At 42.0% G+C, this 23,276-nt stretch overlaps 1 protein-coding gene across 2 annotated transcripts in view; it reads right to left on the minus strand.

Annotated features, from left to right (window-relative positions):
* GAREM1 (GRB2 associated regulator of MAPK1 subtype 1) overlaps positions 1-14,163 on the minus strand; it is a 194,496-nt gene extending 180,333 nt beyond the window's left edge. For both annotated transcript variants that reach the window (XM_049902274.1, XM_049902273.1), the window contains exon 1: positions 13,608-14,163. In XM_049902274.1, the coding sequence (XP_049758231.1) occupies positions 13,608-13,728 (121 nt within the window). In that variant the 5' untranslated portion in view covers positions 13,729-14,163. The remainder of the gene's footprint in view (positions 1-13,607) is intronic.
* Positions 14,164-23,276: the final 9,113 nt, after the last annotated feature.

A 23,276-nucleotide genomic window follows, 5' to 3' on the forward strand; every position in this document is an offset into this window, starting at 1 on the left:
CTGTTGATAAATACACTTACTTATAGAGCCCTCAGGTGCTAAACTGGCAGACTGTTGTATTTCATTTTCCATCGATCACTGGCTGTATGTACAGAGGGAGTGAAGCTGGGCTTTGCCTTCTCTTACCTGTTTCCCTTCCTTAGTCGTGACCATGAAGTCGGAAATTTTGCAGATATTCAATAGAAGACATGAAATGACATTCGGTCACATTTGCTTCTCTCGGTGTCTTGAAATTGCCTCTTCTTTCTCCTCTAGTGTCAGTACTCAGATTCTAAGCATTAACAGATTTTCAGGTCACTGTAGCCATCTCTTCAAGAGGGAGAAGAAGAGCTACCATAGGAAACTCTAACCGCCCAAGATGTAGCACTTCAGAGTTTGTTATGGATTACATGTAGTAAGAATGAAATCGTTTTATCAACTTGTCAATTTAATTTGTAGTCTTTAAGCTGGTGTAGTGACAAGCCTAGTTTGTCAGCATAGTTTCTTGTAACACCCAAGAATTTATCAACAACTGAGTAGGTAACTCTCCATGACTTAAACTCAAATGTAATTGTAGTTGTGAATACACACGTTTTACCAATATTTTCACAAGAAGATGATTTCACACATTAGGAGGGGGCTCTTTTTTTCAGAGGACCAGCCACAATGCAACAGTGAACATAAACCAAAAAGCCAAACCCAGTGCCATCAAGTTGATTCCAACTCATAGCGACCCTACAGAGCAGAGCAGAACTGCCCCATAGAGCTTCCAGGGAGCGCCTGGCGTATTTGAACTGCTGACGCTTTGGTTAGCAGCCGTAGCACTTAACCACTGTGCCACCAGGGTTTCCAGCAGTGAACACAGAACATTTAAATCCAATATCCAGGTTGATAAAACCAAACCAAAAAAACCAATTGCTGTGGAGTCAATTCCGACTCACAGCGACCCTATAGGACAGAGCAGAACTGCCCCATGGAGTTTCCAAGGAGCACCTGGTGGATTCAAACTGCTGACCTTTTGGTTAGCAATTGTAGAACTTAACCACTATGCCACCAGGGTTTCCAGGCTGATAAAGAAAAGTAAACTAATCATAATTTCAGAAACAGAGGTAATGCCTACATATGGACATTAATTACACAAAATCAGGAAGGAAGCTTAAGTGACTGACTCACACAAACCTTGGAGATTAAAGAACATCCTGCAGAAAACTAAGAATAAAAGTATACTAAGACTTTTTTAAATTACAGAAGTTTTGGCGGTGCGGGAGGGACCCTACTAAGAAATGAACAAAGGATACAGAAAAATCAGAAAAGAAATATGACAAAATTATTAAAGTGATTCTACTAAAAATCAAGAAATACAAATTAGAAAAAGTACCGATTTTTAAATCTAAATTAGCAGACTACTGAACATCTATGATATTCAGTGATACAAAAAGAGATGGGCTCACGTATTCACTACTGATGCTACAGACTTTCCTGAACGCAATTTAGTAATTCAGATCAACAATCTAAAAATAATTTTGAATAGTAATACCGCCTCCAGGAGTCCAAAATAATGAAATTATATGTAAAACTCACAAACTGAAGTACAAAAATACCCTCAGAAACATGGCATGCAAAACAATTAAATGTCTAACAACCAGAAAATGGTCAAATAAATACTGTTATATTGGTAAAAAACAGAATCCCATTCAGTCCTGAAAATTTTATCTTCAAAGAATATTAATAATGAAGGAAAATGTAAAATCTATTGTTTCTACGATTTTCTCCCAATTACATCCCATGTCTGCATAATAGCAAGAAGTTAATTACACTTATATAAGCAGTTACATAACCTCTGGAATTACAGATAATATTCATTTTTGTCTTTTTTCCTGTCTGTATTTCCCAAACCCTCTATGAAAATGGTATTTGTAAAATACAGCAAATACTGTTTTTTAGAATACAATCACAAAGCCTCTTTGGCAAAAAGCAATAGAACAGCAAAAAAAGGAACCTTTAAAAAGCTGGACAACTATGCCCATTGTATGTATCGGGTCAGAGAGAAAATCTGAAAACACACAAGCCAAAAAAAGAATCTGAGGGGTGTCCTATAAATACAGTTCCTTGCAAGTACACAACTCGTCATGGCTCATAGAGCACTTTCACCTCTAACAATGGGTTTCTTAAGTAGAATGGCTTTTATGGTTTTAGCTCATGCTCCAGGATGAAAAAAGAATGGGAAGTTGGGGCAAGAAGTTCATTCTACCTCAGCTGAGGAAGAACCAGAACTAAGGAGATTTCAAGGAGCTAGGGCTAAAGGCGTGGCTATTTTGATACGCTCCTGAGTGGGAGAGAAGGGGCACTGGTGGTTCGGTGGTAGACTTCTCACCTTCCATGAGAGAAACCTGCGTTCAATTACTGGTCAGTACACCTCATATGTAGTTGCTACCTGTCTGTCAGTGGAGGCCTGCATGTTGCCTGCATGCTGAACAGGTTTCAGAGGAGCTTCCAGACTAAGAAGGATTAGGAAGAAAGGCCTGGTGATCTCCTTCCAAAAACTGGCCCATGAAAACCCCATGGATCTCAAGGGTCTGATCTGCACCTGATCACTGTGGTGGTGCAGGAGGTCAGTGTCTTGCTCGGTTGTGCGTGGGGTTGCCATGAGTTGGGAGCTGACTTGGTGGCAGCTAACAACTGAGTAGGAGAAAAAAGTTAGGAAAAAGCAACAAAGCTGCTAGGTGGTTCTCAATATCCAATCCCCCTGGGTAGGAACTGCAGGGCATTGTGACGAGTTAAAAGACTTCAATTCCCTGCCTCCCGTGCAGCCGCACACAAGTGACTATACACACTCCCTGACCAATGAGACAGAAGTGAAGTCCTATGTGGGACTAGTGGTAAGAGATACTCTTTCGCCTTTCCTCCTGTTGGGATGCTGACTTGAGAGCTAGAGCTCCAGCAGCTATCCAGGTCCATATGAGGTGACTCTGAGAGTAAAAATTCCCAGCTGAGGATCACAGAGCAGAAAGACAGAAGGAGCCTGGGTCCCTGACTCTGTGGACTGCTATACCAGTCCTGAACTATATATGCCTTCAGATTTCTTTTAAACAAGAAAGAAAGACATTTTCATTTTGGATAAGCCACTGCATTTTTTTGCGGGGGGGTGGTCAGTCAGGCACAACTGAAATTAACCTTAATGATGCACGTGGCCATGATGTGATGCTTTCTTCTGATCCTGTCTACTCTCAGTGCCTCCGTCTTAACTGGTCAAAAGATGGGACCAAATAACTAGGAAAACAATAGCATAATGTCCTAATAAAGCTGCATGTCACTTGTTATTTACTTATTTAATATCATGTATTTTCAGTAGGCAATGTGAGCCTTCTAGAGCTCTCTCTCTAGACTAATGAGATTATTTTTAACTTGGGTCTGGTCTTGACTAACTTTGGGTCAGTGGTCCCAAGGTAAAAATGAATCCTCAATCTTATTTTAAATATTGACAGCCTGCAACAGATTAACACTGATGCTCTAGGAGCGTCTGCTACTAAAGACCAGGAATGACCATGAGATCTATGTTAGCTCTTTAATTCTGTTCATCCCTTACTTGCCCACCACTGCTAAAGGAAGAGGGTGACAATCCAAAGTGAGTATGAATCATGGAACATATCCCTTACCTAGTAGGTAATTAGGAAGCACCGGTTATAACAGATTATGTAGCCTATTAAAAAAAGAAAGAGTAATGAGGTACGTGAAAAAGGCCACTTGAGTAACTCCAGGACCTCTGCACAGACAGGTTCGTTAAAAGAAGAAAAAGTAAACACTCCTTTTCTGTTACTTTTAGATATCTGAATGCAGTTCCCTGCTAGGACAAAGACACTGTCAATGTGAACTCATTATCCAGGGCAAATGTTCATTTCCAACATGTTAAAGTCTGGTATTGAGAAAACTGTCGTCTTAAAAAAAAGTATCTGGCTAAGGAAATTTCTCCCTACTGAGTGGAGGAAAAAAAGCCCAGAACATAACTTATTTTAAATCTTCACAGGGATACACACATAAGCACTGCTCACAGTCAATTATATTCCCCTCTAAGCTATAAACAGGCCTAATTATAACAGCTTACTATACATGTTACATATTAACTTGAATAACAGATATCTTCATTACTTTAAAGGCTTCATACTGCATTTAAATTCAGTAACTCGGCATTTCTTAAAACAACCATTAAGTCACCAATGCCCAAGTGGTATTTACATACGTCAAACTAGGTTAAGAATTAGCAGAATCAATTAAAATAACTTGTAAGTCATCCACAGAATTGGAAAAAGGGTTGGGAGCATTGTTCTATTCCCTCTTCTTTTATCACCCTGAAATACTTACACAATGGCATAAAAGGAAGCTCATTGTCTGGAATTAAGACACTATGGTTTCCAGTCAATCTTGGGGCTATTCTAGGAAGATGACAACTGTACCAAATTAGCAGTTGTAGTTTTGTAACACCATTTGAACTAAATTGGCTTGCTTTGCTTAGAAGTATAATCACTGGTGCCCAGAGAAGATGAGACAACGGGTAGTTGGATGGTTAGCTGACTCTCCAGTCAGCCTTTTCCTTTACTGTAATAGAGTTGACTAGTTTCTAAGAACTGTGGTGTTCCAATCCACATACTGTAGTCCCTGGGTGATACAATGGATAACATGCTGGGCTGCGAACCGAAAGGTTGGAGGTTCCAGTCCACCCAGAGGTGCCTTGGAAGAATGGCCTGATGATCTACCTCCCAAAATACTCAGCCAATGAAAACCCTACAAAACACAGTTCTACTCTGACACACGCTGGGTCACCATGAGTCTGAATCAACTTGGCAACAACTAACATCAAAGGTCCATATACTCAGGAGTCATATGAACAGCGTGATGATGCCAACGATAAAGAATTTAATGACACAGCAAGAGTAATATGTAGAGCAGGCTTCTTAATCAATTTTAGAATGAAAAAACTAGCAATAGAACTAAAAATTAAAAATGAGTTCTAATTTCTAGAAATAATTTAAAATATTGGTAATAACTAACCCTAAGGATCATTATTTTAAAAATCATGATGGCTTACTAGTCTTTATTTTTACTGTCGCTAATATTAGAACCTATCATCTTAGATGCAGCCCTGGTGGCACAGTGGATAAGAGCTTGGCACCTAACCAAAAGGTTGCCAGTTCGAATCCACCAGCTGCTCCATATAGGGCAGTTCTACTCTCTTCTATAGGGTCACTATGAGTTGGAATCTACTTGACAGCAAGGAGTTTGGTTTTTGGTGTCATCTTAGTTTCAGGTGATATAACCTAAGTCAATTGAAACAAAAGTGGAATTCTATTTCAGACTTGCAGAGCTCATAGTTTTGGTAAACAGATAATTTGGACCTTAAATTTTTAATACTGAGATTTGCTCATTCATTTATTAATGCTTATCAAGTGCCTCCTGCATGCCAGGCATTGTACTAAGAACAGGAAAAAATAAACTTATACACCTTTAACCTGAAATTCAAGTAAACATTCTTGTGAAATTAGGAATTGGGGTGGGGGCAGAGAGGTAGGGGAGGAGCATTCGGGTGGAAATGTCTTCTAAAAGAGGAATTAATCCAATGAAATTTAAATATTTTAACAGATTTTTTTGTCAACTATGACAAAATAATATATAAAGTGGCAATAAACCTTATTTCTCAACTTGCATAGAATAGCTGGTGCTGTTAAGATTGATGTCCTGCAGAAGACAAGAGGGGAGTTTCTGAGTCGTCTTAGAAATGCAGCTCAGTAAGTGAAAAGACAGATACCTCGGGAATCTTAAACGAAAACAAATGAGTTTACAACCTGGTCTACGAGAACCTGCTATTTCAACGAGGCAGCCAAACAAGCAAGAGAGACGAAAATACTCCCTCTTTCAACTATGATACAGTAGGTCACAATGGTCAAGCCAGTTTTCCTTTTACAGATTGTTTTGAATTGTGTCCCCCAAAAATGTGTGTCAGCTTGGCTAGGCCATGATTCCTAGTGCTGTGTGGTTGTCCACTATTTTGTGATCTGATGTGATTATCCTATGTGTTATAAATCCTAACCTCTACTATGTGAATGAGGCAGGATTAGAGGCAGTTATGTTAATGAAGCAGGACACAATCTACAGGATTAGGTTGTATCTTGAGTCAATCTCTTCTGAGATATAAAAGAGAGAACTAAGCAGGGTGGAGAGAGACCTCCTACCACCTATAAAGGAGAGCAGGGAGAGGAGTGCACCGTTTGGACCTGGGGTCACTGCACTGAGAAGCTCCTAGACCAGGGGAAGATTGATAATAAGGACCTTCCCCCAGAGCTGATAGAGAAATCCTTCCCCTGGAGCTGGCACCCTGAATTCAGACTTCTAGTTTCCAAGACTGTAAAAGAATAAATTTCTCTTTGTTAAAGCCATCCACTTGTAGTATTTTTACTGGCAACGTGGATACTAATTTTCACTTAAGACTTTCAAAAGAGCTGTCTTACTTGAAGAGCAAGGCCACTGCAGAAGCTAGGTCCAAGCCTTGTTAAATGTTCATCACTGTTCAATGCCCGCTACAAGGTCCTCTCCTATTCTTTTTCATAATTTTTAGACATGGCCAATTAGTCAGAATAGGTGACAACTAGAGGAAAGTAAATGCATACAGTATATGAAAGATTAAAGAGACCTTCCTTATCACCCACTTTGCGTAAAACATTCTACTAGGCACTCCTTTTCTGCTAACAGTTACATAACTATAGCTGTTAAAAAATTTTCTCCAGTAAAAATAGTGATGAGTTCATGCTAAAAAAAAGAAAAATCAAGTGTCCAAACCCATTGTTTTGGGACGATTTGGTCAGACTCATATGTGATTCTGGATTTGCGGACAACTTAAAAGTTCCTTTCCTAACTTCCTACTCTGACCTCTCCCAAGCCAATCTTGGGTTAGTAAGTTCATAGCACTTTCTAAAGGCCTTATACCACCTTTTTATTACCTATTGGTTTTATTGATTACTAGGATCAATGACCTGGAATCCACAAAGGGAAATAAACAAAAGCTATCAAGAACATTTCCGGGAGTTTCTTTATCCATGAAAGGGTATTAAAATCTATTTATTATTCGGTTTAATTGCAGTGCCAAAATGAGATGATATACTCTCAAGCATCCCTCTCAGTTGGACTGCAACTCCACCACATCAGTATGTGTATGCATTTAATTCTCATAGTGAGTAACTACACTAGACCGTAAGCTCTATAAGGACAGATTTTTGTCTGATTTGTGCAGTGCTGTGGTCCTAGTACCTAGAAGAAGGCTTTGCACATAGTAGGGAGTTAATAAATACTAGTTGACTGAACAGTCAGATCAATGAATAACTATTAGATGAATGGGCAAGTATTATGTCCATTTTTTTTCTACATGAGAAAACTACCAATCAAAAGTTTTAAAAGACTTGGCCAAGATCACTTGGCTACTCAACGGCAGTGCACATAACTGAATGGTAGTCTCTTGGCTCCAAATCCAGTATCCTTTAAACTACCATTTCCCCCTTCTGGGACACTATATCCTCTTGCAACATAAAATACCAGGAGGAAATGAAATGAAGCCACAAGATAAGCAAGGCACATCTTCCTGGAACAGGAGTCATACTACGTTATTTTAGGGAAAAAAAAAAGCAAACATGCACATTATTAAAATAACATCAACCACAGAGTAGATTCTGAGAAATTACATTAACTTCAAAGATCTAACATGGATCTAGAAAGACTTCTGACAATTGGAATCAGCCACTTGGAATGTCCCTGGGCATCTCTGAAGTATGCAAGCTTTTGGTCCTTCAGCTTGTCAAGTCACCTAAGCACAAAGCAAGAACCAAGGTTCCCAGAGCCCAAAAACACAGCTAGGGCTTAAAATCAGATGTGATTTTTCTTCATAGGTCAGAAGAATTAGAGATTCCCATCTGTGTATCTACCTGTCATTACTGTTGTTAGCTGATATCAAGTTGGGCCCCTGATCATCCCCAACAGAATGAAGTGCAGCCTGGTCCTGTGCCATCCCCATGATTGGATGCGGATTAGATCATTGTGATCCACAAGGTTTTCAGTGGTTAATCTTTAGAAGTAGACCATCGGGCCTTTCATCCTAGACCATCTTAATCCAGACGCTCTGCTGAAACCTGTTCAGCATCATAGTGACACCCAAGCCTCCACTGACAGACTGGTGGTGGCTGTGTGTAGGTACATGCCATCATCAAACCCAAGTCTCCTGCATGGAAGGCAAGAATTCTACTACTGAACCCCAATGCACCCTTTATCTACTTACCAGTTACTAAGTATATCTACTTAATAAAAAAGTCGAACTGGCTGCCGTGGAGTCAATTCTGACTCATACCAACCCTACAGGATATTGCAGAACTGCCCCATAGGGTTTCCAAGGAGTGCCAGGTGGATCTGAACTGCTGACCTTTTGGTTAGCAGCTGTAGCTCTTAACCACTACGCCACCAGGGTTTCCTGTATCTACTTTGCTGCCTCCAATTCCTACCTTTTTTTTTCTCAGGAAACCCTGGCGGCGTAACCAAAGGGTCGGCAGTTCAAATCTGCCATGTGCTCCTTGGAAACTCTGTGGGGCAGTTCTACTCTGTCCTTTAGGGTCGCTATGAGTCGGAATCGACTCAACAGCACTGGGTTTGGTTTTTTGGTTTTCCCCATCAGTCTATGCCACCTGGACCTTCCTTTTCCTTTCATCAAACAGAGCCACTGACTCAACTTCTACTGCTCTAGACCAGCCATCTTCAAACTGGAGTACACGTCTGAAGCAAAGCTAGGACTTCCCAGGGGATCACCATCACAGTTGTAAGGAATCCCCAACTTCCAAAGGTACTCTTGTGTAAAAACTGAAGAGCCTGGGATTGTAACAGTGAGGGAGGAACAGGGATGTGTGCTTCACCACCTCCCCCACCTCCTGTTCACAATCACCCTGCTCCCACTTAAGTAATGTATTTGCTTTTTGAACCCTAGACCCTTTAAGCTGTAAAGACCTCAGGGTTACAAACAAAGGGACAAATAAAAATGCTGATGCAGGTTGAGAGATGAAAGCCTCCAAAATTTGGGTAACAAATCCTTTTATTATAAATCAGTCAATTTCCAATTATTTGTTTTAAACTACCTGAAATGTTTAAATATGAAGAGCTTATGGTCAAATACAAAATATTAGATTTCAATTTGTATAGGTATGTTCTCTTACAGAAAGTAAGATAAAGTGATCAAGAAAATACTTTCAAGCATAAAAATAGGATAAATTAGAATAACATTCTGTAGGGGAAGGGAAATGAAATATAAATTTGAGGAGAAAGAGAAAATTTCAAAATGTTAAAGAAGACATTTTTAGTTCATTTTTAAATGAATGATATCGGGAATTAATTATAGATGCTACCAGAGTTTTTTTCATGATGTAATGATTTAATTTAAAATGTCAATATTTACAATAAATTGAAAATTACATCCTATGTAACCATTTAAGTTTAGGAAAAAAAGTTGTAGGTATAAAATGTACGTATACAGTTTTACAGAATCTTTGAAGAACTAAAAAGGAGCAAAAAATTGGAAGAATGCTGCTCTAGGCCAAACCTTCAGAGCCTTTCCAGGAAGAAATGAGACAGACCAAACAACTGCCTACCTACCCAGTTTTGAGTGAGGATAAACTGGGGGTGGAGTGGGGATTCGTAACCTCTACATCCTCTCTTTGGTCCTAAACGCTTGAACTTAGTTCTAGACCAAAAACCAAAACAAACCAAACCCGTTGCCGTCGAGTCGATTCCAACTCATAGCGACCCTATAGAGCTAACGATTTATAAAACTGACGATCATTTTAAATATCTCATCCTGATTTCATTGCTGACCGAGGTTAGACTTTCACTGTTGAGATTTAGCCCGCTACCAAGGAGAATCGCTGGAGTGTTTTCCTTTCAGCCTTCCAGAAAGACTCGTGTGCCAATACCATGAAAGGTTCTCTAACTTTGTATTTATTTCATCTTATCATACAAAGACAAAGCTCACCATTGGGGATGTAACAGTGAATGTACCTGTCAGATGGCCATTTTGTGAGTGACATGCAAAATGCAAAGAATTGAGTTCTTTTTGTATCAAAAGGTCGTATCTTAAATACGGCCACTGTATTGAGTAATCTCAACGGACGCATCCACATAGCCTAAACGCCCCCCCCACCACCACTTTTTTCCTTCTTTCTCTGATTCTGCCCCTCACCCTCCGTATGACCCACTCCTTTGGGAAGGATAAAGTCGTCTAAATATGATGGAGCACTTAATTCAGTGTCTACACTGTTTTAAAAACATTGACTTTCCAGTTCTCAAGTTCAGAGAGAGACAGCACGACTACTTAGAAGACGTTAAACCTACTCTAAACCTACCCCCATTTTGTATGAGAAAATAACAGTTCGAATCCACCAGCTGCTCCTTGTAAACCTTATAGGGCTGTCCTATGGGGTCGCTATGAATGAGAATCGACTCTAGGGCAGTGGGTTTAATGGTTGTCAAAAAAAAATAGCCAACGATTTTCTCTTAGCATAATGTCAACTTATGGCATGTTTTCCAATTTCTTTCTCGTCTGTTTTAAAACAAGTGATTTGAAGAATGACTACCTTTCATGTCTAAGTATAGTGTGCACTGCCTGTTGTGTAAAACGTACCTGCAGTGAGTACTAAAACTGGCAGAGGACACACACATGGACAGGGCTGCATGAAACTTGAGTTTTCATATATCACATTTATAAATATGTCAGCATTTTCATATGTCTTTTTAATTATTGCTGGGAAACCCTGGTGGCGTAGTGGTTAAGTGCTACGGCTGCTAACCAAAAGGTCGGCAGTTCAAATCCACCAGGCGCTCCTTGGCAACTCTATGAGGCAGTTCTACTCTGTCCTATAGGGTCGCTATGAGTTGGAATCGACTCGACGGTACTGGGCTTGGTTTTGGTTTGGAATCATTGCTGTGAAACATGTTTAAAGAGATGTACGGAATCTGTGGTTGATTCTTTTAAAACCTACCCAAATTAAAATGGTTAGGTAACACTCTATCCCATCAAATTAGCAAAGATTAAAAAAGAGAGAGAGAGAGATACTCAATATTGTAAAGGTGTGTTCTTGGAAGTGTAAATGAGCTTGACCTTTTATTAAAGCAATTTGATAGTGTGTATCAAGGATATGAAAAGGATTCACATGTTCTACTCAGCAAGTTAGGAATATATCTTAATCAAAATAAATAGCTTTATATACAAGCATGTTCATCGTATCATTACTTATAATTGCAAAAAGCTGAAGCAAACTAATGTGTACAATACAAAAAAACAAGCTAGTTGCCATCAAGTCAGTTCTGATTCATGGCTACCTTGTGTGTTTCAGAGTAGAGCTGTGCTCCATAGGTTTTCAATGGCTTTTTTTTTTTTTTCTGAAGCAGATTACCAGGCCTGTCTTCTGAGGTGCCTCAGGGTGGGTTCAAAGCACCAACCTTTCAGTTAGTAGCCGAGCACCTAGCCATTTGTGCCATGACGTCTACAAAAGGGGGCTAGATTATACAGTATTGCTGTTCTGTGGCATATTATGCAGCTGTTAAAAATCATGAAGTCTCTAAGTGGTACGAATGGAAAAGCGCTGTTAACCTAAATGGAGGCTCGAATCCACCCAGAGGCACCTCAGAAGAAAGGCCCATCAGTCTACTCCTGAAAAAAAGAACAGCTCTACTCTGACTCAAGTCAGAACCGACTTGATGGAAACTGATTTCTACTAAAAATCATATTAGCAAAAGATACTAAAACAGCATGGGATTGTCAAGTGAAAGGAGCAAGATAGAAAGTAGTCCTTGGCTATGATTCTAAATCCTTGTGTGGCACTGTGCTTCTCAAGTGGTCATAAGAAAAATAAGAGAAATTTACAATAAAGAATCAGACTTACACACAGCTCAAAATCCAGTACATGATGTGAAAGGACGCAGTGTTAAGACCTCCTGCCCATATCCTAATTTTAAAAAGAGCTGTGGGATAAGTACTCTGCTGAGTCAGATCCTTTTTATGAATGGCAGGGACAGGAATGTGCACAATAAAACTAAAGTTTTATCTGGAACTGCTATTCAGCCTTCTTAAACTTCCAGTTTAATGAAGCTTTTGGGTGGCTTTCACACCACTTGCACCAGTGCTCTCTGCCTAGCTAATGGGTTGGCAGAGTATGCAACGTTGAGAGAAGGCTGGACAAGGCAAGGACTCACAACCTTCCAATATACACAGTTTTGCACAGCGGAGGAGGAAATGAAATACTGTGATTTTACACACACACACACACACACACACGCACACCAGGGTCAGGTTTCCATATACATATTTAAGGTAGGAAACACTTTTCCACCCCCATTCTAAGCAGAAATGCCTCAACAGAACACCTGTCTCCCCAATCCTCATCCATTCAATGGCTACTGTCATCCCCAGTTCATCACAGGTTTTAGAAATCTTAGTTCATTCCCAGTGCCCACCACAACCACCACCAACTGAACGAGACTAGCAATTCCTTTGGGCATCTATTACATCTCACGTTACACACTCTTACTCCAGAAAACAAAGAGGAACCCAAGTCCCTGTGATTGAAACAGTAGTGCACTTCTGACTTGGCCTGCGTGGCCACAGCTCTATCATCCTGCCTGCCTGCCTGGGCCCAGGTGTTTCCAGCTGCCCCACTGGAGAGGAGGCTTCTTTCTGCCAACAGCCTGGAATCCAATGAAGCCAAAATCAACTGAAGTTATTCTGAAAACACAGGAGAAGGCAAAACATGCCTAAATTGCCACCTTACATTTCATAACTCTCAAACTGAAAGGTGTCTACTTGTTTGACGGTATACACATCTATCTACTTGTTTGCAGATGTCACACTGCAGAACAAACAGGGGATGTTTGGTTGGTTTCTGGTGGTCAATTTCAGGAAATACAAGAGCGTCTTAGTTCTGAGCTCAGGTTCCAATGAATTTTTTGGTGACTTAATTTTTTTTTTCCAGGCTGGAAATGCGCTAAGCTAATAATTAACCTGAAGCATACCATCACTTCTGCTCCAAACATTTTCTACACACAGCCTTAAATTACTTTCAGTTCGGTTAAACAAAAAAGACAAGCTGTAATAAAAGGTCTCTGAGAAATATGATCCCTTTCATTGGTCACCCAGGAGCTTTTCCTCTTAAATCTGCGGCTGCACCCAAAATAAAGATACCACCCAGAGCACAATTATTTTCGTAAGAAAGTTGCCTAAGATAACTCTTTAGGGTTTCCCGGGTTGTGTAATTCTTGCAGGCGGGTGGGGATGGACAGCTCGCCTCCAAGATTACTATCTGCATAGGTTTCCCCTATGTTGATTTTTAAGCGTCCTTTTCAATTATACTGCGAGGGCTCTGATTTCCGCATCTCTGGCTGCTGGGGGGAGTTGAGAGCAACGCGCCAGGGCTGCGGTGGCCGCTCGGGCCAACTCCAGGGAGCTGGCAGCCCACTCCCCCACCCGGTCCCACCCTCTCGGGCACACGCGCACACACCCGCGCCCAGATTGCGGTCCCCGCCCGTCTCCCCTGCGCGTCGGGGCAGCCGGGACTTACCGCTGTCCAGCCGCGCGATCTGGGGCAGCCGGTAAGTGCTGACCAGAAAGTCGAGCGGAACGGCCACCGAGCTCCACTTCACATCCTTAAGGCTGCAACCCAGCGAAAGCGCCGGGTCCATCTTCCCCGCCTCCTCCTGCCCCACGCTCCCTCCGCAGCCGCCGGCACCACCGCGCCTCGGCGGCCGCCGCTGTTTGCGCTCGCGGTCTGGGGCGCGCGTGAGACGCCGGGAAGCTCCGGCCGCGGGCAGCCCGGGGGCGCCGCGGCTGAGCGGACCTGGAGGGATGGGGCCCGCTCCGGCTCAGCTGCTGCTGCGGGGCATGGCTAGACGCCCCAGTGCACTCAAACCCGGGGAGGACTCGAAGCAGCCCGGCTGAAGCGGACGGCGGCGGTCGGAGAGGCTGCGGTGGCTCCCGCTCTGCCTCCCCCTCTGGCCCTGGGTCTGCAGCTGCGGCGGCTGCCCGCTCGCCTCCTCCTCTTATCCCTCCTTCCCTCTGCCTCGAGCGTTTGAGGAGGAGCTGCGGGTCTGAGAAACGCCATAGCAGCGCTCCCAGCACTGACTAATCAACAAGGTGCGAGCAACGCCTGCGCAGCTCAGGGAGACACCGCCTCCTCCCCCGCCTCCCCGGCGCCGCCCGCTCCGCCCTCCGCTCCGCCCGGGCCTCGCCGGGCTCCGGCCCTGCAGCCCGGCCGGCGGGCGGGCTCGGCGCGGCGTCATCTGCCAGGCCCGGGCGGCGGGCGCGCGGGCTTGGCGCGCTCTGCAAGCTTTAGCTCTCGCTCCCCCGTCCGACCGCTTGCGCGCCCTGCAGCCTCGCCGGGCGCTCAGACTCCGTCCTTGCTCAGGGCCCTTCCTGGAGACCCAAAGTTGCAGTGTGAGCTCATGCCTCTTTCTCTTAGTCGTGGAGTCGGTACCCTCCCCCCACTTCCCACCATGGCACTAAAATCTCTAATAAGGGTTGGAAAGAGACCGATTTGGTGCTCACGTCATGCTGAGTAGCCTAAACTTTAAGTATGTAGACCAGGAGAGTTCCACAGAGGAGGGTGGAAAAGGCAGGAGTTGACAACTACTCGGCATTCCAACCACCGCTCAAGCCCACTCCAAACCCTGCAACTCAGCAAACGGAGGCAGAAGTGACTCCCCCCATTCTGGACACTGGCTGCTAGGAAGAATGAAAAAGACTGAACAACTGAGCAGCAAAAAGCTGAGGGATGATCAGTACTCAAAAGGGAAGGTGATGGTTCTATTTAGTACATGGTTGTATAAACAGCTGGCGACCTTCATAGACACACCGAGGGAAGGGGCAAACTACGTTATTGACAGTATGTTGTTAGGCTTCCTATAGTGGATTCCGACTCACAGCGACCCTATGTACAACAGAATGAAACGCTGCGCAGTCCTGAACCATCCTCACAGTGTTGCTACATTTCAGCCCATCATTGCAGCCACTATGTCAATCCATCTCCTTGAGGGTATTCCTTTTTGTCCCAGACTCTCTACCAAGCGTGATGTCTTTCTCCAGATCCCTCCTGATAGCATGTCCAAAGTACACCATCCTCACTTCTAAGGAGCATTCTGCCTGTACTTCTTCCAAGACAGATTTGTTCCTTCTTCTGGCAGTCTATGGCATGGCATATTCAATATTCTTCACCAGCACTGTAATTCAAAGGCATCGATTTCCCTTATTCACTGTACAGCTTTCGCATGCATATGAGGCAATTGAAAATAGCATGGCTTGGCTCAGGAGCACCTTAGTCCTCAAAATGACATCTTAGCTTTTTGACACATTAAAGAGGTCTTTTGTAGCAGATTTGCCCAATGCAATACTTATTTGATTTCTTGACTGCTGCTTCCATGGCTGTTAATTGTGTATCCAAGTAAAAATTGAGAGTCTACTAGGGTGTTTTCATGTACTTGCCACACTCAACTCTCTTCCAAAACTGGAAGGGTGTAATAATTTGCGTTTTACAGATATGTGTACCAAGACATTAACTAATTTGGCAAGATTATACAAACTTGTAGATGACTGTGATAAGGCTTAAACCCACAGTTTGCTTTCCATGATAAATCATTCCCCCCCCTTTAAATAGAATAAACATTACACTATCAGAGGTGAGTGGTTGCTGAGGTGAAAAAGTTACATGTTGACTCTTTCCTGGCTTCGCCACTGTCTTAGATATCTAGTGCTGCCATAACAGAAATACCACAGGTGGATGGCTTTAACAAAGAGAAATTTATTTTCTCACAGTCTAGTAGGTTACAAGTCCAAATTCAGGGCGTCAGCTCCAGGGTAAGGCTTTCTCTCTTGTTGGCTCTGGAGGAAGGTCCTTGTCCTCAAACTTCCCCTGGTTGAGGAGCTTCTCAGGTGCAGGAACCCCGTGTCCAAGGCATGCACTCTGTTCCTGATGCTGCTTTCATGGTGGTATGAGGTTCCCAACTCTCTGCTTGCTTCCCTTTTATCTCTTGAGAGATAAAAGGTGGTGCAGGCCATACCCCAGGGAAACTCCCTATACCTTGGATCAGGGAGGTGATCTGAGTAAGAGTGCTGTTACAATCCCACACTAATCCTCTCAACATAAAATTACAATCACAAAATGGAGGACAACCATACAATACAATACAATTGCCTAACCAAGTTGATACACACATTTTTGGGGGGACATAATTCAATCCATGACAACCACATACTTGGTATTCAGTGCAGGATAAGGCAGAGCAAGCATCCTGCTTCCCCGTCTGTCATGGATTGAATTGTGTCCCCCAAATATATCTGCCAACTTGGCTAGGCCATGATTCCCAGTATTGTGATTTTCTACCATTTTGTCATCTGATGAGATTTTCCTATGTGTTATAAATCCTATCACTATGATGTTAGTGAGATGGATTAGCAGTAGTTAGGTTGGTGGGATCTGCAAGATTGGGTTGTGTCTTAAGGCAATCTCTCTTGAGATATAAAAGAAGCAAGCAGACAGACAGGTGGACCTCATACTACCAAGAAAGCTGCACCAGGAGCAGAGCACATCCTTTGGATCTGGGGTCCCTGCACCTGAGAAGCTCCTCACTAGGGGAAGATTGATGACAAGGGCCTTCCTCCAGAGCCGACAGAGAGAGAAAGCTTCCCTATGGAGCTGACACCCTGAATTTGGACTTCTAGCCTACTAGACTGTGAGAGAATAAACTTCTGTTTGTTAAAACCATCCACTTGTGGTATTTCTGTTACAGCAGCACTAGATAACCAAGACAGAATTTGGTACGAGGAGTGGGGTACTCCTCTAACAGATACCTAAAATGTGGAAGGACTTTTGAAACCGAGTAGATAGAGGACTCAGAAGGACGTGAGAATATCTGTTACACTGGAGGTGGCGTAGGCTGCAAGAAGTGGCAGAGAAGCAGCAGCGGCAGAATCAGGAGAACAATGCAAGATGGCACTGGAGCTGACCCACAGAGCGCGAGAGCTGCGTGCCTTTGCACAGGAGGCTTCCTGGCAGAGTAGAGCTAGGCTTGCGCCACCCACAGAGCAAGAGAGCTGAGTGCCTTCTGGCTGAAGTTTGCTGGCGGAGTGTGGTGCCTCCAGGCACTTACCAGTGGAACTACAGAGGTTTGGAACACTTGCCCCAGCAGGGCAGATGTGGTTGTGAAACCTGAGGGGCTGAGAGGCCAAGGAACCAGGAAGCAAAAGCTAAGGAGACAAGAAACACAGAAAGTTGAGCTGCCTCAGTCTTAAAGGGTATGGCCACAACCTCTGGGGTTTCAGAAGGCAAAACCATGGCCTCTCGTGTTTCTAAGGCTGGAGCTGTCATTCAGATGGACTAGGAGAATAGTGTTCCTAAAGCTGAGGAAACAGAGTTGCCGTCCCAGTGATCCTGGAAGGCAGAGCTGAAGCCCAGGACGGAGGGGCCTCCACTCAGAATCCAGAGAGTGTGGCTAATACCTACAGTCTGGAGGGCAGGGCCATTGTGTAAATGGTCTCAGAGAACAGAAAATTATTTTCAAGACTTGAGAGCTAATGTAATGTGTTCTACTGACTTGCTTGGTGCCTGTTACCCCTTCTTTCCCTCCAGTTTTCTCGTTGGTAATAGAAATGTCTAGCTTGTGCCTGTTTCACCATTGTACTTTGGAAGCAGATAACTTGTATTTTAGATTTCACAGACGAAAAGGAATTTTTGGATTTTGGATTTGCAGTTGAGTTAAGACTCGCCGTGATATAATGGAGTAAATGTGTTTTACGTGCGGCAAGGAAATGAATTTTGGGGGGCCAAATGGTGGAATTTCTTGAATTGTGTCCGCCCTAAAATATCTGTCAACTTGGCTAGGCCATGATTCCCAGTATTGTGATTGTCTACCATTTTGTCATCTGATGAGATTTTCCTATGTGCTGTGAATCCTATTACTATGATGTTAAAGAGATGGATTATCGGCACTTAGGTTGACAAGATCTACAAGATTGGATTGTGTCTTAAGACAATCTCTTTTGAGATATGAAAGAGAGAAGCAAGCAGAGAGACAGGTGGACCTCATGCCACCAAGAAAGCAGCACTGGAACAAGAGCACGTCCTTTGGACCCAGGGTCTCTGTGCCTGAGAAGCTCCTCGGCTGGGGGAAGATTGATGATAAGGACCTTCCTCCAGAGCCGATAGTGAGAGAAAGCCTTCCCATGAAGCTGACACCCTGAATTCAGACTTCTAGCCTACTAGACTGTGAGAGAATAAACTTCTGTTTGTTAAAGGCTTTGACTTGTGGTATTTCTGTTACAGCAGCGCTAAATGGCTAAGGTACTGCCCAAGGGGACTTGAAAACATTCTTCTCTGCCATTTAGTGGGATGGCTTAAAAGTTCTGTGCCAGTGAATAAACCACCCTATTAACATTTGAAGAAAAAACTACACAAATATACTTGCCTTCCTTATCCTCTCATTTTGAAGCATTGTAAAATTTTTTACAAAATGTTTCAGCAGAAAATCCTGGCCTTTGTGTCTCAAAGTTAGTACATTAATTAAAAAGTCTTGAAGAAAAAGTGGGTAATATTTAATATATCTTTTTATCAGAATCAGAGGTCCATAAAATCCTAAGATTTGCTCACATAATAGAAGAATTTTTAAAAATCTTAAGGAGCTAAGTGACAGCTAATTTTTTTTTTCTATCTAAATAATTAATCATTTAGATAGAAATAAAGCTCAGACTCCAAAAACAGCATAGGAAACATTTAAGAGTGGGTAGGTAGGGGTCCTTCCATCAGTAAGTCAATCCTAAATCCTTATATGGTAGATTGATTTAAAAAGAATAACTCTCTGCTAATATTATATCCACTTTAAAAGCTTCAGGGAATATGGGAAGTAGTTCCCGCTCACAAAAGGTTTGGTGACTTAAGACCTAAAGGCAAGATAAAAAGTAAACAGATTAATGCAATCAACTTTTTTTTTTTTCTATCAGTAAAGGACATCCTTTAGACTTGCTCTTGTTGCTGACCTTGCAGAAGAGGTTTCATTTCAATCTTGACTATTAAAGGGAAGACACTTTATTGAACTACAAACTCTTAGTAAGTCACACATCCTAAGTGAAATTTTACAGAAAGATTTTATTTGTAAGATGGAGAGAGTTTGGTTAGTGTTTATTTAAGTGGGATTCCTAGTTTCTCTTTTAATGACAAAGGTGGGGCATAAACTGTAAAAAGCATCAGCTGAGAAGGGTAATCTTTCAGTCTCCCTCAACTGTACTTCCATACAAGGTATCAGGAGATACACATCTTAACACTGTTGGACCAATGCAAACCACGTATTCAAGTGCACAGCTGTGGACAGGGACAAAAACCTATAGGACTTTGCAGTTTATGAAAAAGGAACATATGATATCCCTATATTGATCCCCATGTTCCTAATAGGTACCTTGATAAACAGACTTGAGGGAGGCAGGATATCATGGCGGTTATAACCATGGACTCCAAAACTGGATGGCTTGCGTTTGACTTGTGGCTCTGCCTCTATTTAGGATCTTGACCAACTCACAGTTTATTCTTCTGAAAAATGAGGATAATCAAGTACTGACCTCATAGGGTTAACATGAGGATTAAATCACTATGTGTTGAGTACTTAAAATAGTGTGTTGTGGATCGAATTGGGTCCTCCGAAAATGTGTGTCATCTTGTCTAGGCCGTGATTCCCAGTATTGTATGGTTGTCCTGTATTTTGTGATCTGATGTGATTATCCTATGTGTTGTAAATCCTAACCCCTATGATGTGAATGAGGCAGTATTAGAGGCAATTATGCTAATGAAGCAGGACACAGCCTATAGGATTAGGTTGTATTTTGAGTCAATCTCTTTTGAGATATAAACTAGAGCATCGAACAGAGAGGATAGGGACCTCATTACCACCAAGTAAAAGGAGCTAGGAGCAGAGTGTGTTCTTTGGACCCAGGGTCCCTGCACTGAGAAGTTCCTAGACCATGGGAGGATTGATGATAAGGGCCTTCCCCTAGAGCCCACTGAGAAAGAAAGCCTTCCTCTGGAGTTGGGGCCCTGAATTCAGACATCTAGCCTCCAAGACTGTGAAAGAATAAATTTCCGTTTGTTAAAGCCATCCACATGTGGTGTTTCTACTCTAGAAGCACTAGATAACTAAGTGTGCAACACATAGGAAGTACTATGGGAACATTTGCTATTATTATTAAAAGAAGCATTGGCTTTGGAGGAGCAACTTTTGGAGAAAAGATAAGACAGATACAGATGTAAGAAAATTACTAGATTTTAGACCATTAGTTATATCAAGTAAGGAGTGGAGGAATACTCCTCAAAAGGGAAACCCAGGTGCCTGCACGCAGCTGAGACCACTCCCGAAATCTAGAGCCTGTAGGGTTGACTTACTCCATAGCCACCGGCATGTGAACCAGTCCTGCTACCCAACAAATGCAGGCAGCAGTGAGGATGACTCCTGATATGCTGATCTAATGGTGTCCAAAACCCAAGAGCGGATCAGGCATAGGATACTATAAGACTCATATGAAAGACTCTTCACAGCTTCCTAACTCTGAGTCTGCTGTTTATACATACTTAACTTGTTAATTGTCTGTGTTATCAGCTTCGCAAGATAAAAATATTACACGTTGGTTTTCCTCATATCAGAGCATCCTGGGTCACATAATATGCTAGTGGTCAAGTGTGATATCCAAGTTCGCAGCCTGGTGGTTTTCTAGGTCCCCATGCTCTTTCCCCTTTCAATTAATGTCCACTCTATCTCCAGAGTTAACATAAAAGTCAGCCCCTGGCTAAAACCACCTACCTGTATCCTCACTGTCAATGGAATAAAGTGTAGAGCTCCTCCTGTGGCCTGCCTCCTTAGCCTCATTTCTGCTTCCTGACACCCTACAATCTAATCTTAGTATTTTCTTGTGGTTGCCCAAGTGTGTGCTGTCCAACTGCATGCCCTTGCAGAGTCTGTTCTCTCAATTTGGGATGACTTTCCCCCTTTTTTTCCCCCTCTTCCTCTTCCTGTGAAACTCCTATTCTGGCTCCAGCTACTTGCATCCCCCATTATAAAATATTTTGTCTCTTACTCTAAGGAGCTGATCACTTTTTTTTGTGTTACCATTGTACCTAGCAATACCCTCTTTTAATTGTGCTAGTCACACTGTGATTTAATTATCTGTTTTATGTTAACATTCACTACAACAATTAACTGTGACCACTGCCAGTGTATCTTGTTCACCTTTGTTGCTCCAGCTTCTGTTCCATACCTGGCTTATGGAAAGTGCTCAATGAGTGTTTGTTGAATTGAGCGATCAATGGACTGAGTCGTCCTCTCACTCTACATTATTTGGTAGGTCACTGCATCTCTTGATTATAAACTTAATTCATATACATCAAGTCCAGCCATTTTCAAGATTTTAAGATTTGAAATTTCCTGTCAGACAACATTTCCTGTCAGACTGGTCCCCAGTTTTTTTCATTCATCTGTAAATCCGAATTTAATTGAAATCGAGTCTGCACTTTGTCACCCAACTGGAGGTTATATCTCTAAACTAGTAGTTGCTACACTTGTTAACACTGCTGGCGTATTTGTTAGTTTATTGTTGTTAGCTTATTTGTGGACTCCCTTACTCGGACTTTGCCCCTCAGAGGGGCTTGTTTTACTATCTTTGCATCTCCCTTTCCCAGCACCTGGCACGTAGTAAACCACACATGTCCATTGGGTTTTCAGTGACTGAGTTTTTCGGAAGTAGATCCTCAGGCCTTTCTTCCCAGGCACCACTGGGTGTACTCAAACTGCCAGTCTTTTGGTTCACAGCCAAGAACATTAACCGTTTACACTGTCCAGGAACTTTCTGTTTTGATATAGGACATACCTTTCTTAATGAGATCACCAAATAATACAAATATTACATTGCCAATATAGGAACATTGAGGGAAAATATCCCAAGTTGCAAATTGGATTTCCTGGGCATGTTTGCTTTTCAAAACAATACACAACAAATCCCCATTAAATAATACATATTACCTTGTGATCCAGTACACTCATGCATATATAACTGAATTGGAAGTTTTGCAAAATAATACTCATTTTGTATATTCATAATGCATTCTGATCTTTTAATCTTTTTAACACTAGTCATGATGCACTAACTTTATCTCACGGTTCATAATGGGTCACAACCTACAGTTTAAAAACTTTTAAAAACAGTTCCTTTTGTACATTAAGTGTTTACAGGTCATCAAAACAGCATTATGGTTGAAGTTGTTAGAGCTTCTACGATTCAAGAATAATCAGAAATAAAAAAGTAAATAAGAATTTAATTATTTAATTTACTGAAATCTTATGGAGATACACACATGTGCACACAACACATACATACATATAACACACAGACACATATAACACAAACGCAAACATACATATCAGGGTATTCTCTTGTATATGTATGACCTTATAGGTTCAGTTTTATGAAGAAGTTAAAGCTAGTTCTTTGTGGATGGTGCTTTTTCTCCCAAGCATGACTTCAGTTTTAAAAGCTGCCAGTAGTGAGGAGTGGTCTTGGGTCTGGTGTGATATTGTGAATTATGTTCAGGGTTTCCCAAAGGGATGGTTAAATGAGTCACCAGGTTATCTATATAATTATGCACTTTCAAGAAACCCTTTACTAAAATAAAGCACAATTATGAATTAATCACTAATGATTCATTTTGTCTACATTAATAAATTGATTGTTTTTAATAACACACTTAAAGTATTGGTAATAGAAGTATATATCTTAATTCGCTATGTTTTTTATGAATTAGATAAGCTCAGGTTCTTGCCACCTGGAAGAATCTATAATTCATGACATAATGTAGATTTTTTCTCAGTGAATTTATTTATTTAATGTGACAAAGTCGAAGTAGACAACTTTTCATTTTTGTTTTTGTTAATTCCAAAATAATAATTAATGTCATTGAATATTTATTAGTGCCAAAAATCTTCCCAGATTGTATGCAAGTTTTTCTTGTGGTGGCTGCTGTTGTTATTCTGATGGTTTGGGCTTCAAAAGAGTTTGAGAGTCAGAGGCAGTTACAGATAGCTTCCATTTTTAACCCTCTCCCCAGAAAGATAATGAGATTTTAGTTCCCTGCTGACATATCCTCTAAAGAACAGCCACTGAACGTGTTTCCCTAAGTTGAACATTCTTAGCCCCTCTTTTGTAGCAA

The sequence above is a fragment of the Elephas maximus genome, chromosome 11 (assembly GCF_024166365.1).
Source record: "Elephas maximus indicus isolate mEleMax1 chromosome 11, mEleMax1 primary haplotype, whole genome shotgun sequence".
Taxonomy (NCBI): domain Eukaryota; kingdom Metazoa; phylum Chordata; class Mammalia; order Proboscidea; family Elephantidae; genus Elephas; species Elephas maximus.